At 38.2% G+C, this 14,194-nt stretch overlaps 1 protein-coding gene across 4 annotated transcripts; it reads right to left on the bottom strand.

Annotated features, from left to right (window-relative positions):
• Positions 1-1,052: 1,052 nt before the first annotated feature.
• Positions 1,053-7,855, bottom strand: LOC107791241 (protein trichome birefringence-like 14). 4 transcript variants are annotated; one of them, XM_016613261.2, is made up of 7 exons: positions 7,560-7,855; positions 7,152-7,232; positions 4,770-4,987; positions 3,839-4,129; positions 3,302-3,445; positions 2,856-3,051; positions 1,053-2,386 (listed from the first exon to the last, which is right to left on the bottom strand). In XM_016613261.2, the coding sequence occupies exons 3-7, from the start codon at positions 4,912-4,914 to the stop codon at positions 1,558-1,560; spliced, it is 1,605 nt and encodes a 534-aa protein (XP_016468747.2). In that variant the 5' UTR covers positions 4,915-4,987; positions 7,152-7,232; positions 7,560-7,855; the 3' UTR covers positions 1,053-1,557. The 4 variants fall into 4 exon arrangements, with proteins under 4 accessions (XP_016468747.2, XP_016468748.2, XP_016468749.2 ...); XM_016613262.2 differs by having other exon boundaries at positions 7,564-7,771; XM_016613263.2 differs by lacking the exon at positions 7,560-7,855 and adding an exon at positions 7,353-7,374.
• Positions 7,856-14,194: the final 6,339 nt, after the last annotated feature.

Genomic DNA, 14,194 nt, shown 5'->3' on the forward strand with positions numbered 1-14,194 from the left:
ACACATTGCTAAGTAGCAAAAGAGGGAGGTGATTTAAAAGTACAATAAATTTAAATCTTGTTAAAATTAGAGATACTTAACAAATATATGAATAGTTATAGTCAAATAATATATATTTGAATCTCTAAATGGTAATTATACATAAAAATTGAATGGAAGGAGTATAGAACAGTGTATAGAATTTTTAGGACATGTAAATAGATTGGAGTAGAATTATTTGTTTTATCGATATTACTGTTTGTTTATCCTGGGTTTGATTTATAGGACATGTTCTTGTTGATTGACGTTCTTGTTGATTGACATTTCACAAAAAGATTATCAAGCTTCCAAGAATTATTGTTGGTTAATGTATTGAGACGAAAGCTTTTACTGTTATTGTTGTTGGTTTTTTGTTTATTTTCTATGTACACAACGAAAAAATGTAAACTCGCTTAAATAAATATTAACCTTATGGTTCTTAAATAAATATTAACCTTATGATTCAATCTTCAATCATTCGCCTTGTTCTTTGTTAAAAGGTTTCGCTTCAATGGCGTTACCGCCACCGCCTTATCAAACGTTTTGCGATTATGGAGAAAACTGTATTACTGGACTACACGCTATGTTGCTCGGACTCTCCAAAAATATTACTGGCACGCACCCAGCAGTATGTTTGACTCTCCAAAAATATTATTGGCACGCACCAAGCAGCATGTTTTGAAAAGTCCGAGCAACATAGACAACATATTCCCACATGGCGTCAAAAGAGGGACACTGCAGAAACTGTAGAGCAAAACTACTAAATACAGAGAATAATTAGATCTAACATTATAAAGTAGTACTAACAATTCTCAAAACCCTGCTCAGCAAAAAACAAACGTTGATATCGTACATCAAAAATGCCATGATTGGGACTGGATAGGGAAATACTTACTAAAACTGCAACTACAGATTGCCCGACGTGATTCAGTAGGAGTAGTAAGGAAGAGTACAGTCTTACATTTCTGCTTTCCAAAGTCATCAGGTTGCTTGACCATCCTCGCAACTAGTGATCTTTATCATAAGCAAATAGAAACATTGAAGCATCATTTGATTTATAGAGAAACTTAACGTGATCATACGCAAATGGAAACATTTAAGGATCACTTGATTAACGGAAAAATAACCTTGGGTAGTTTTCTCATCTTTCTAAGAGTACAAAATTCATCCTAAATCCAGTGTACAAATTGGGTCGAGCTCTATTCACCCTCAACCCCTTTGAAACTAGTCTTTAACATATGGCACAGCAGCAGCAGTTCTCTGTATGTGTCCAATCAGCAAAAAGCTGAAGCATCTCCAATGTCTACGAATAATGTATATGTCCGTCATCTAGTCCTAAAAAATGGTCGATGAGCACATGCAACTGCCGCAGCACTCAAACTGAGTGTCTCCATGAATCAACCTCCTGATCACAAGCTGTCCCCCTCCAATAAGTAAAATCAAACCAGACATTATTCATGTAGTATTTGGCAACTTCCATTCCTTTGACCGGCAGATGGAAAATAACTCTAGACACTGTCATCTGCCAGTTTAGGTATGTTAAAGTTGAGCAAAAAGAAGTTCATTCCATGTATCTGGAACACCAGGTAAGCACCAATGCAAACAATCCTGGACTCCAGGTGTTGCTTTGATGCTGTATCGAGATATATGACCCTCGTCTCTCAGCTGGGATAAAGCAGTGACATCCAAAAGCTTAACAGCTGTTCCTCTTACAGCTGCTGCTGCATCAGGGTCACTTGATTCATCTTGTAGAACTTCCTTCCCCTCGGAAAGTGGAGTAGTGTTATCACAGGTCCCACCAGTGTTCCATTCTCCATTAAAGAAATGTCTCGGCGATATAGACCGATAAAATGCTTTTAAACGAGGGTGTTTTTGCAGCTGTGAATTCACCCAATTGACTATACTGTGAATTGTAAAATTCTTGGCACCACCAATAGTTGCAATTTTCCTGTTCGTGTTAGGAAAACCATTGACGTACATAACCCAACGGTTGGCTTTAAGCTTTCCTCTATTCCAATGGTGTCCTGTGTTTAAGACAACAACATCAAGCCTTGGAAGAAAATGACTCAAAAATGCTGGTGGACGGTCCAAGTGCATGGCGTAATCAGTAGCAGGGTCGGATGGATTTATGGGTGTCAAGTCACAGAGACTAGCAGACCAATAGTAAAGAATAGTTGTTTTGGTGTCTGGAAATCGATAAGCCCATCCATCAGGTCGAGCAGAACCACGAGATTGGACAAGACCATACTCATGCCCCACATCTAGAACATTGGGTCTATCTTTTCCACCAGTAATCATACACATAAGTGATTGAAATTGCTGTCTACCGAGTGAATCCCCAATAAAAGCCAGAGTCTTGTTTTGCATCCTGAATGCACCATCAAATTTAGTGAATCTCTTAAATGTGGAATACCAGATCCAAATAATTTTACTTGATGAATCAAGGAAGAGAGATGGTAATATTAAGCAACAAGAACCTAGACTCTGAAAGATGCTGTAACATATTTTTCATATTTTGAGTTTGTATGTGCAAGAGAGGGAGGGCAACAAGCCACAAGATACAAGATACCTCTACTGTCACAGACTATAGCATTTCAGGAAGGACATACATTTTGAATATTTTGGTTCAATCAAGCGCCTATTCTTACTGGCCTCGAAAACAACCAGCCAAATGAAGGTGCACTACTTATGTTATGCTAGGAACACAATAGAGAAAAGGTTTTCATCCAGTCAATAAAATGTAGCGGTTGAATGAAAATAACATGGATTCTGACCACATCTCAAACTTGATTCAAGGATCAGAAATAATGACTTCATAAGATAAGTTATACTGTTACCTTTTTAGAAATTTAACTCCTGTAAACTCGTCCATCTGACAATCTTTTGGTCGCCAACGTAACTTCTCGTATTCAAAATCTGTACGTTGTGTCAAACGGCAAGCCCACATAGATGACAACCATTGCTTGCAGTCAAGTCCAGAATATAAAGGTGGGCTATCATCTACAACCCATCTGCCTTTAGCAAAGTTACAACCTGAAAATTTAGATTAAGGTATTAGTATCTGATCACTTTCTACCTATTAAATCAAATCCACCAACCAATTTAAGGGCAGCTAAAACACGGCTTCTCTGATTAACAAAAACCCAAAAGGACATCTCAAGAACTGGTAAAAACTAAGACAAATTCGCTCAGTTCCACAACGCCAATTATCATGTGGTCGGAGAAAAGGAAAAAGAAAATCAATGACTAGAAAAATAAGAACAAAAAAAGAAAGATAGGTCACCTTGTCTTTTCAGGGTGGTTGTCAAATTTTCACTATGTTCACCCCCAGAACTCACAGGAGTGGAAACGGCAGTTTGCTGCTCCATTGAACCAGTTTTCTTGTCTGAAACATCTTTTAGATCTCCCTTTTTAGTAAAGTTGGGACCTGCACTGCCGGAAAACACAATTGAAGTATGAAATTGTAGAGACTAGAGATCAGTTAACTTTAGTAGTATCTCGGAATAAAACGAAAGAATCCATTAAACTTTAGCACGTCAAGACGACCCTGTGAAAGTAATCCATTACAATGTAATACTCCACTTTCGTAAACACAGCTCAAGTTTGTGAGGGATGATTCAGTATAAAATAAGCTGGAGTATAAGTTACTTTTACTGTTACTATTCAGGGAAAGGGGACTTCTTCATTTGTTTAAATTTGGAAGAACAAAAGGCACCCATATTTTCAGATAGAGAAGTTAACAAAATTTTATAATGTCTCTAATTCGTCAAGATTTAGGTATTTGAGATGAGGAAATTATGATGTGCTGAAAAAGACCTACCTCTTATTTCTTCACGAGTAATCAATTCTTTAGTCACCTTAATCACTGGTGAAGAGTTTGTATAAGTAGAATACTTTTCAGATTCAGAGTTAACACTTTCTTCTACTTTCCCTGATCCGCTTCCTTCTCCCAAAGCTTCTTCATCATGAGAAATCAATTCTTCAGTCACCTTAATCACTGGTGAAGAGTTTGTATAAGTAGAATATTTCTCGGATTCCAAGTTTACACTTTCTTCTGATTGCCCCAAACCACTTCCTTCTCCCAAAGCTTCTTCATCTTTCACTTTAAGATCTGCCAGAGAAAAGAGTATATAAGTATGTAATCCAAAAGGATCCTGCAACATTTCCACCAAGGAGTTCAGTCCTAAACTCCTAATTCAGAATAGTCCTTTTAAAAAGTAGTTGAAATACAAGAACTTGACCATTCTCTTAGAAGATAAAAAAGTTGAGAACAGAAAAACTATGGTTTAGCAATTTGCAGCTAGATCAACAAGGTCAGCAGTGTGCCCACAAAAAATAATATCACTGTGGCAAAGATCCAGCCAAACCCTTTGACAAAAAGGTGTCCACAAAGTAAGCATGTGACCTAAAGTCCTAAACTCACATTAAAAAAAATGAGACGAATTCACTTCAAGGAATGTGACTTTCCCATTGAGACAAGTTTTCTTCATAAGAGATCCTCACAATCAAAGCTGGCTGATTCAATAGTACTGGTGTTTTATGCAAACTTTGACACATAAATGCATCTCAACTAAAGAAAGACCTATTGTACTCAAAAAGATATATAAAATGGTTTGATCACTAATGAGGTCGCAAACAGCAGAGTTCCAAAGCTAAATACTACCATATTCTTTAAACTTGATGAAGATATTAGTTAACCCGTAATGGAAAATGAAAAAGATACCAATGGTACGTCGATGGTTTATGCAAACCTGGAGAAAGCTGGAGCACATGATTCTGAGGTAGTACTGGAGAAGAAAGGAATAGGCTTTTCACATATGCCAAAAGAAGAACAGTAGCACATACGAATCCAATAAGGATGAGAGAGATCTGCGAAACCTTCAAACCTCCCTTCATCCTTGAACATTAGGGATTTCTGGACTTGAACTCATTCCCCCACAATCAACTTTTGTTTGCTTCACATTAACATCTGTCAATTATTGAAAGGAAAATGTTAGAGGCAAAAATAGAAAAAGTACTGTTTCTGGGGTGAAATGTGCAGTTACAGATTCACAGGCACAATTTTGAAGACTTTTGATATGGACCACAAAATGAGACACTTATAGATCACAAAAAGCCACCTGTGGGAGAAGGTAGTGGACAATGATACTCTATAAACTAATACACGCTCTCAATTCAGGAAGTAGGCATCTTTAAGAAATGGCATTTAAATAGTACTCCATTTTTCTATCAAAAGCTGCTGCTTTCCTTAAGCTTCCTTCTCTAGGTTTGAGAATGATAAATGCCGCTCCACCACATAGAAATCACTTTTTTCAATTCTCATTGATCGAGTCCAGTAACAAGGATGAATCAACAAATATTTAAAGCTCATTCCGATTTACAGACCCTTTCTGGTTCCTTCACTTTATCTCAAGAAAAACCAACACCCCTGCCTTAACCCAATTAAAATCTTTCCACACTCGGTCCAACCCGAAGGGGAGCCTTGGAGCAACGGTAAAGTTGTCTCCGTGTGAACTATAGGTCACTGGTTCGAGTGGAATGTCTCGATGACCCAGTATTGACTTATTATATACAGGTTCTGGCTTTCCCATGACCACTAGACGAAAGTTTCCTGCCTTCCACAATGATTGAGTTACTGAATCCTTGTAATACAAGTTCTTTCCTCGAATAATGGCTACGAACTACGCAAACCGAATTGTCAAGGCTTTCAAACCAACACTGAGAAAGCTCAATCAATAAAGAGCATTTTAGTGGAATGGCTTAATGAAGTTACTTCCCATACAAGGCAAGAAAGGAAGCTAGCGAACCTAGGTCAACACCAAGGTAGGGGCGAAAGGGAAAAGAACGATGTCTGATGTGAGCGGAAGCAAGCATTTCGCTAAGAAAGCAAAACATGAAGCAGGGAATTCCCTTTTTCAAGGCCCCTAACCTAGTCCAGGTTTGGTTCGCTGGTGGAAAGATTTGAGATAACTTCTCCTAGATCAAATTTGATAGATTTGCCCTCGGAAACAAGAACTTCTAGTCCAGGAGGGATAATATCAACCACTTGACGCCCTTCTTATTCTGGTCTACTTCACTAATTCAAGGGAAGATACTGAATTTTTGTATTTGAAAAAGATTTCCATTGGGATCTTTGAAGTAGATGGCGGTTAATGATGAACTCTTTGAAAGGTAGGTTGTCTACATCACACCCACACCCCCTTGAGGTGCGGCACTACCCCAGCCCTACGTGAATGCGGATGCTTTATTCACCGGGCTGCCCTTTACTCGGTCCAACCCCACCGCTATAGAAAACAAAGGTTCAGTAACTCCCTGTAAGAATTGTTTCCCAAGTCAAACGCTCAGTAACCCCATGTAATAATAGATAGTTTCAAGCAAAAACATGGACTAATAACAATAATGTCATTGCTTCTTCCTAGTGGCCACCTTCAACTAACAATTGGCCCAAATTTTATCTTTGAAGCAGATCCATCCTACTCGCTATTATATTCTACCTTGCTAACAAATCCTAATAATCAAAGTAACAATCTAAGACTATTATAACACAAATATGGTAACTTTACCAACATGAAAGGATGATAGAAACAATTTTATTCAGAGCAGCTTCAAACAGATAAGGGACTTAAATTGAAAACCCAGTACCCAGAATATGTAAATTTGTAAATTACCACAAAATCAAGGAACATAAATATAATTTATAGCACAAATACATGGCAATCAGTACTGATATTTCTATTAAAAGCCAAAGATGGTAACTTCACCAATGTGGAGTAATAGGAAGAAAAAAAATTGATATCAGTGGTGTCTGGGACAGCTTGCGCGCAACTCCACTATTCTATGGTGTCTGGACAGCTTGAGCGCAGCTGCACTATACTATTGGGTACATGCTACCTCCCACCAATACAGGCATTGGGTAACTATGCCCACAAGGCTTAGGCAAATGGGAATAAATTGTATATAGAGCCACGCGAAGCGAGTGAGGGGCTTAAATTGAAAAATCCAATACACAGAATATGTAAATTACCACAAACATAAATAAAAATTCAGAGCAAAAAATATAGTAACAAGTAACAACAACAACAACCCAGTAAAATATCACAAGTGGGGGCTTGGGAGGTAGAACGTACGCATACCTTACCCCTGTCCCGGAGGGTAGAGAGGTTAGTTTCCGAGAGACCCTCAGCTCAAGAAGACGAAAATAGATAATAGAATACCTTATAGCAACAAAAATCAGAAAAATAATATAAGTATGAAACAGAAAATAGATGAAAGGCAAAAAAAAAAAAAAAAGTACTAATAATACTAGTAAAATAACAGAGATGGCAGCATTTTACCAACATGAAGGAATAATAGCAAGAATTAACTCTGCAAAAAGGTCGGATCTTTAAGAAACTTAAAGGCAGCAAAAAACAGTAGACATAATAATACTGTATAGCAATGTCACAAACAGTATACACTAAAAAATAATATTGTACATTGTATTGAATCTGACTAGAGTGAAACAGATACAGAGGATTTATATATAGAAATGCACAGCATACCTACAATTGGACGAAATTGAAGCTGGAAAGCGTAGGATTGATGTTGGAGAAATTATGTAGGAGGAAAAAATAAAAGTAAGAAATTAATAAATCATATAATAATGGTGAATTTGGGTTGAAATTAAAAAGGGGAGTAATAACTTGAAGAATTAAGGGAAAATGGAGTAGATGGGGAAGAACAGAAAGAAGACAGGTGTAGGCCTGTTGCCTGTAGGAAAATTTTTGTGAAAGTGATGTTAATGGAGTAAATCACGGGGGAAAAGGGAGTTGAAAATTGAAATACGGTCAATTTTCGTGCTTTTTTTTATTTTTTAGTATTTGTCATAAGTGTGGTATATTTATTGACCATTGCTGTAATTATAATATGCTTCGAAACAATATGGATTCTATTTAAAGAAGAAGAGATTATTCTTTCACAAGTTGACCGGTTAATTTATACTAGTCCACTTCCGTACGCTTTCAGGCACCCTCTTCTTTCACAACATTAATGAACCGTTTTCCCTTTAGAAATGCATTTTTAACATTAATGTACAAAAGAAAGTCAAGTTATTTTATTATAAATATTGCATGACCCAAAAAATAGAATTTGATTTTATACAAGTAAATTTGTTGAGAAATAGGGTTAATCGTATTCAATATTAATATTCAAGGATAGATCTTGTATTTTACAGTGAGCATTTAATGTATAACGTTAAAGAAGACATTTTGGGTAATAATGGGGCAATAATGACTTGAAAATATAAAGGAGAACAATATATGACAATAAATGACTTTCAAATAGTAGATGAGACAAAGATAACCCGATAATGATGAGTTCCTCAGATGTCTTTCTGATAATGATGGATGGTGATAAGCAATCGTATATTCCAATCCTTCTTGGATCTGGAGAGAGGGATGAAAGAAGGAAAGTGTAAAGTCAAACTTTGTTTCTATTCAATAAAGTGAGAATCTTGTAAAGGGAATGTTCCTCAAATTCCTTACAAAATGTCTAATGAATCCTCTTATCTACATATTTTCCTATTTACATGGGCCACGAAATCCTAGATAGTACAGCAAAAGGGAATATCCTTAGAATATTTCTTCGGGAATCTAAAATCTAAGACTTCGTCGCTTCGTATCCAGAATGGGGGGTCGTCCCCGTCCTCATCATCTGCTGAGTCAACTTCGACCTCGGCGTCGCTTCGTCCTTCAACCTTAACCTCGACTTTTCGAAGTAATCACGACAAGTCACAACCATCAAAGACTTTATTACAGTTGACTAGGTCAAATATATAAAATAAAGTTTTTGCACATAGAGTTGGTCCCTCGCTTGTTGAGGTTGTCCTCAGGGACAAACTGGATAAGTGGATAATGATCGACGTGGTCGTCATCAGACGTAGACAGCGTGGAACCAAGATAGACACATTTTTGAATTTATATCATATTGATTTTTCCGAGTTACTTTTGGAGGGAATCTGACGTGGTTGAGGCGTGACGTCAGGTATCAGGATGACGTCATTTCCCGATACATCATGCCTGAACATGCGCAGCTTTTGGATTGGCTCTGTCGTTTCGACTGCGGCCGCAATCATGACGAATAATTTTGAATTCCAAGGGCCCTCCTTTAAAAGGGCGGCTGATCACTGCCGTTTGAATCTGCTATTTTCCTTTGCCACCGGAATTTTCTTCATTTTCTCCCAAACCTCTTTACTTTGCAGATTAATTAATAAAATCTTCTTCCATTTACTTAACTTTCTTCCTCCTATTTTTCATTTCTTAAGCATGTCTAGCTCTCTTTCCGGCGCTCGCGGCGAAGATGAACCCAATATGAATGAGGGGGTTCCGGTCACCCCAATGGCTGTTACGGCCTCCGTCTGCGGGGGATACACTGACGTTGCCGTTGAAACAAAGGCTTTTCTCTCCGTGGATGAGATAGTTCTTCATAATTCTGACGCGAAATCGGACTTGCAACGGCAACTGGAGGCGGTGGTTGAGACTTTCCAGTCTTCTTTAACGGCGAAGCGTTTGGCGTAATTTAAGGCCAAATATGGTATTCCCGACCAAGTGGAGCTCGTACATACGGGTGACGACGAAGTGTACACTCACCGTCCAGGGTATTGTGCCCTTTTACGCCTACCTCTTCACCATCGGCTATTCTTTTCCTCTTACCCCTTTGGTGGAGGAATTTTGCCTTCATTACCGGGTTTGTCCAGCCCAACTCGCGCCCTTGGTGTATAAAATAATCAAGATGCTGACTAAGTTCGTTGAGTTGGTCGGCGTCGAGGTTACTCTACGGCACTTCGTGTACTTGTATATGCCCAGCTTCTACTAGGGCACGATGTTGAACGTTCGCCACCGTGGAGACAAACCCATGAACGTTAAGATGGATGACAAGGGTAGTTGGCAATTTTGGCTTGACTTCTTCTTTATCAAGACCGAGTCCGTTGTGGCTGATGTAACGGACTTCCCAGAGGCTAGGAACCGTGTCCGTAAGTGTTTTTACTCGCTCATGTTCCTTTATATGATCATGCGTGCTTGATTCTGTGATTTGATTCTTCTCATTCTACAGCTACTTCTCAGAACCTCCAGTTAGTGTCGGACCTTGCTGACTGGGTCAGGCAGGTCCTTCCTTGTACCGCGGGAATCCGAGATTGGCCTAGCTTTTGGCAAAAGTACAAACCATCTCCCCCCAAAAGGTAACGTTGGTATGTTATTTTCAGATGATGTTGTATTTTGAGTTCGTCATCTTACCGTTTTTATCCTTGTATTCCTTAATAGGTCCTGCCAAGGAGGTTGTCAAGAAGAACCCGGCGTCGACACTTTCTTTTAGGAGAAGAGACGGCATCGCCTCCTCCACTCCTACCTCTAGTTTGACTGTTGCACCTATTCTCCCCCGGCTCCTTCACAGGTCGTGGACGTTGATGTTTCCCCACGCGGCATGGACTTGAGGCCCCGGAAGAAGAGGGCCATAGATGGGGAGAAGGTGTACCCGCGGTGGTAGACATGTCTGAAAGCTTCCCTCGAGGTCGAACTGTAAGATGTAGGGGTGCCTTAGTTTGAGGAGGACGACGATGTGGCTTCTTTTCAGTCTGAAGGTAATAAGATCGTCGTGAATGCCTCTTCTGAGGTCCCTCCACTCCCTGGGCACAAAAAAGCACTGCCCCGCCTAACAAGCCCAGGCAGCCTCCTGATCCACGTCCAATCCGCACTCAATAGTGGAAAACGGTCGTTGATATAATAGTACCTAACAAGAATCGATGATCGAATTCCACAGGGAGATTGTAAGGGGTGTTAGGGTAGACAATTGATGAGAGTACATGAAATAACTCAATTGCACTTCCAACAAAGGGTTTCTATTTTCTAATTCTAAAATTAACACTAATAATTTTAAACTAATTAGAAGAAACTAGAAAGCGAGTAATTATTTTTTATATTTTTAATCAAATGGGAAAAAGCCTAGGGATGTAACCTTCGCCTAGGTGCTAACCTAATGAGTAAATCAAGTTAATGCTTGTTTTGTTGATCGGGGTGTATTATAACTCTTAACTCTCAATTACCCACTCAATACCTCTCGGTTATAGAGTGGTTATGCCCAAGTTAGCTTTCTCTAGTCCAAGTGGGTATCAATTCAAACAATTGATATGAGCTCAAGTCGGGTTTTCCCTATCTCTAGTTCAAACCCTTTAATTAGACTAGCCAAAATCTTAACTAGCCCAATTTCTTATTAGCCAAGTTTTCCTAGGCTAAGTCACTCTTTCTCAAGTAAGAACCAAGTCAAATAGGCATGAATCAATGTTTGCAACCATTAATTCTATAAATAATGCATAAACAAGGCTAATTAATAAACACACAATCATAAACAAGCACTAAATTTAATAATCCATAAGGTTTACAAACTAGGGTTGGGTCACAACCCTAGATAAAATCTAGCTACTCATGCTAGGAAGTGAAGAAAAACAAAGAAGAAGAAGAATTAATTAAAGTCATAAACTAAGATTAAAATGATAAAACTAATGATTATTCACCCAAAATAGTCACAACTTTTCCAAAACAGCAAAAGATAACCGGTACATCTGATTACAATTCAAAACATTCCCTAAAAAAGTGCCCTAAAATTCGTTGACAAAAACACCCTTCTGGAGGTTCTGCGGCCGCACAATTCCATATACGGTCCGCACTTTTCTTCTCTTCTTCAGTTGGAGGAATTCTACAGCCGCACAATTCCATTTGTGGCTGCACTTCGGCTTCTATAGCTGAACTTTTCCATCTGCTACTGCACTTTGGCAAGGCTTCGCACTTGGTCATTTTGCACCTTCTCTGAACTTTTGAAATCTTGTCAGTGCGACCAACGTTTGCGGCCGCACAATTCAATATGTGGGCCGCGCTTCTTCAAAATCCTCTGAAGCTTCAGCTGCTCATTCTGCGGCAGCATGTGTATTTCTGCGGACCACACTTTCTTCTGTTTTGCTCTTTCTTACCTTTTTGAGCTAGATTACTTATTTTTGAGTTAGATTTCTTCGTTAAGGTCAAATCCTCCAACATGCCTGCAATTTTCACAATGTTATTAGTTTTGGGAACAAGAATCAACACTTTCAGACTAAAACTAAAGTAAGAAGGTACTAATAAATGGTTTAAATTCACACTTATCAACTCCCCAAAACTTAAGTTTTTGCTTGTCCTCAAGCAAATAGATTAGTTCCACCTCCTCAAAGTGAAAGATCATTTCAAAGAGTCAATTGTAAGCAATTCATACTCATTTAGGACCAATAATTACCCACAATAATCATGCATTTTCAACAAGGTGACAAATCATATGTTATGTGCATATAACTCTAATTTGACATTTGAGCTTCAAGAATTGACTTCACTCATCAAGGACTCTTGTTCTACCACGTAGATCATGGTGGATTCCAAACTCTTCCTCCTCTACCTTATATTTGCCATGCTCACTTCAAGAATTAGCACTCAACTTCTACATCAATGAAACGTTCAATTTTCTCTCACAAAGGAATGTCACAAGTAAAGCTTCAAGTACCATAGGCTTTTTCCTCATGTAGATCTCCACTAATGTAAGCTCACTCGGTGCAAAATCAAGTAGGACTTCTTTCGGGTTATAATGAAGGCTTTTGGATTAGGGTAGGATACCATGTGAGATAAGTGGTTACACCCTTCCTTAAGCACTCCATATTTTCATTTCTTGGCTCACATTTACCAACTCTTAGAGGCATTTCCTTTTCTTGGGGGCTAGAGAGACTTGACATCACTCTTTATTGTTCATTTTATTCCTTTTCTCCCTGGATGCTTATACTATAGATAATTTCCTCCTTTTGATTTCATCAACCTTACTTCTTATTCTCTTTTTGGTATTTTTTATTGGTCTTTTCTTTTCTTGTCTTCTCTTTTCATAGAGATCATTTCTTCTCTCTTTTTGGTGCCTTGATACCTCTTTTAGATTCCTCAACTCCCTCACTCCTCCCAAACTTATGCATTAAGCCACTTATTTCATAAGAGTGTTAAGAAAGGCCAGGGTGCCAAGAGAGGATTATAGACAAAACGGGTAAAGGCTTGTAGCATGGTTACCAATAAAGAAAGGCTAAAAGCTCAAAGGAGTTGACTAGGAATAACAAGCAATAGGTGGTAATAGAAAACTCAAACGGACCAAGGAAAGCCTACAATTATCTTCCAAATCAAGCAAACCTAGAATTTTGCCTTGAAACACATTCGGGGCAAGTTCTAAACCATCCACTCAAATACTTGGACTAACAACAAAAATTACTCCACCTCTTATGCAACTAGACCGTAAAAGAGGATAGAGTCTAAAACCTACAACGATCACAATCAAGTTAAATATCACTATGGTTTAATCAACCACTCAATAATTATCAAAGTCAATTCAAGAATCTCAAAGTTACTAACTAGAGCTATTTTCTTTCAAAAACTTTATTTTAAATCATAAGCACGCAGTTAAGTGTGTTGGTACCAAATGAGGCATGAATAACTGTTTTTAGAGAATGACTTGGGCTTTTATTTATTACTACTATTATCATTATCTAAACACAAAATGGACTCATTCCCTTAAGAAAGTTGTTACACCATCCATCCTCAGGCAGAGTCACCCGGTTCACACAAAAGACCATATTTGGAAAGATCTATGACATTAAGAAAATCAAAAGCTTATTATCCACACTAATACGAAAAACATAACTTGACTGTTTTAATATTTTTAATATTAGGACACCACTGTCAGGAAAGCCAATAATAAATACTAAATAAATTCTCATTTTAATATTTTTTTTGAAGTCATAGTTTTCCCCCCTCAATTAAATAGCAGAAGATGAAGTTTACAAAATTCGTAATAATATCTTTAAAATTTCCAATACGGTGCAACCCACGATCATCTCAAAAACCGGTGTCACAAGTGCATGAGCATTTACTAGGGAGTTAAAATAAAATACAGCATCTGTCCGGAATATAAATTAGACAGAAAAAATATAATAACTCTGAAGGAGACTCTGTTGGCTGCGGATCGTAATACAGAATGCAGTTCACCTATGTTCCCACAATTATTAACCACACCTCTGCGCCCACAAAGCCGCTAGACATATATGTACCTGCACAATAAAATACAGCAAGTGTAGTATGAGTACGTAAACAAC

This window comes from Nicotiana tabacum, chromosome 21 (genome assembly GCF_000715075.1).
Source record: "Nicotiana tabacum cultivar K326 chromosome 21, ASM71507v2, whole genome shotgun sequence".
NCBI lineage: Eukaryota > Viridiplantae > Streptophyta > Magnoliopsida > Solanales > Solanaceae > Nicotiana > Nicotiana tabacum.

Bases quoted from the DNA above. Each gene is read 5' to 3' on its own strand.
- LOC107791241 (XM_016613261.2), bottom strand. From the start codon at position 4,914: ATGAAGGGAGGTTTGAAGGTTTCGCAGATCTCTCTCATCCTTATTGGA. The intron at 4,130-4,769 runs GTTTGCATAAAC...TTTCTCTGGCAG, and splicing joins TGTGCTCCAGCTTTCTCCAG to ATCTTAAAGTGAAAGATGAA. The intron at 2,387-2,855 runs GTAACAGTATAA...TGGTGCATTCAG, and splicing joins GGAGTTAAATTTCTAAAAAG to GATGCAAAACAAGACTCTGG.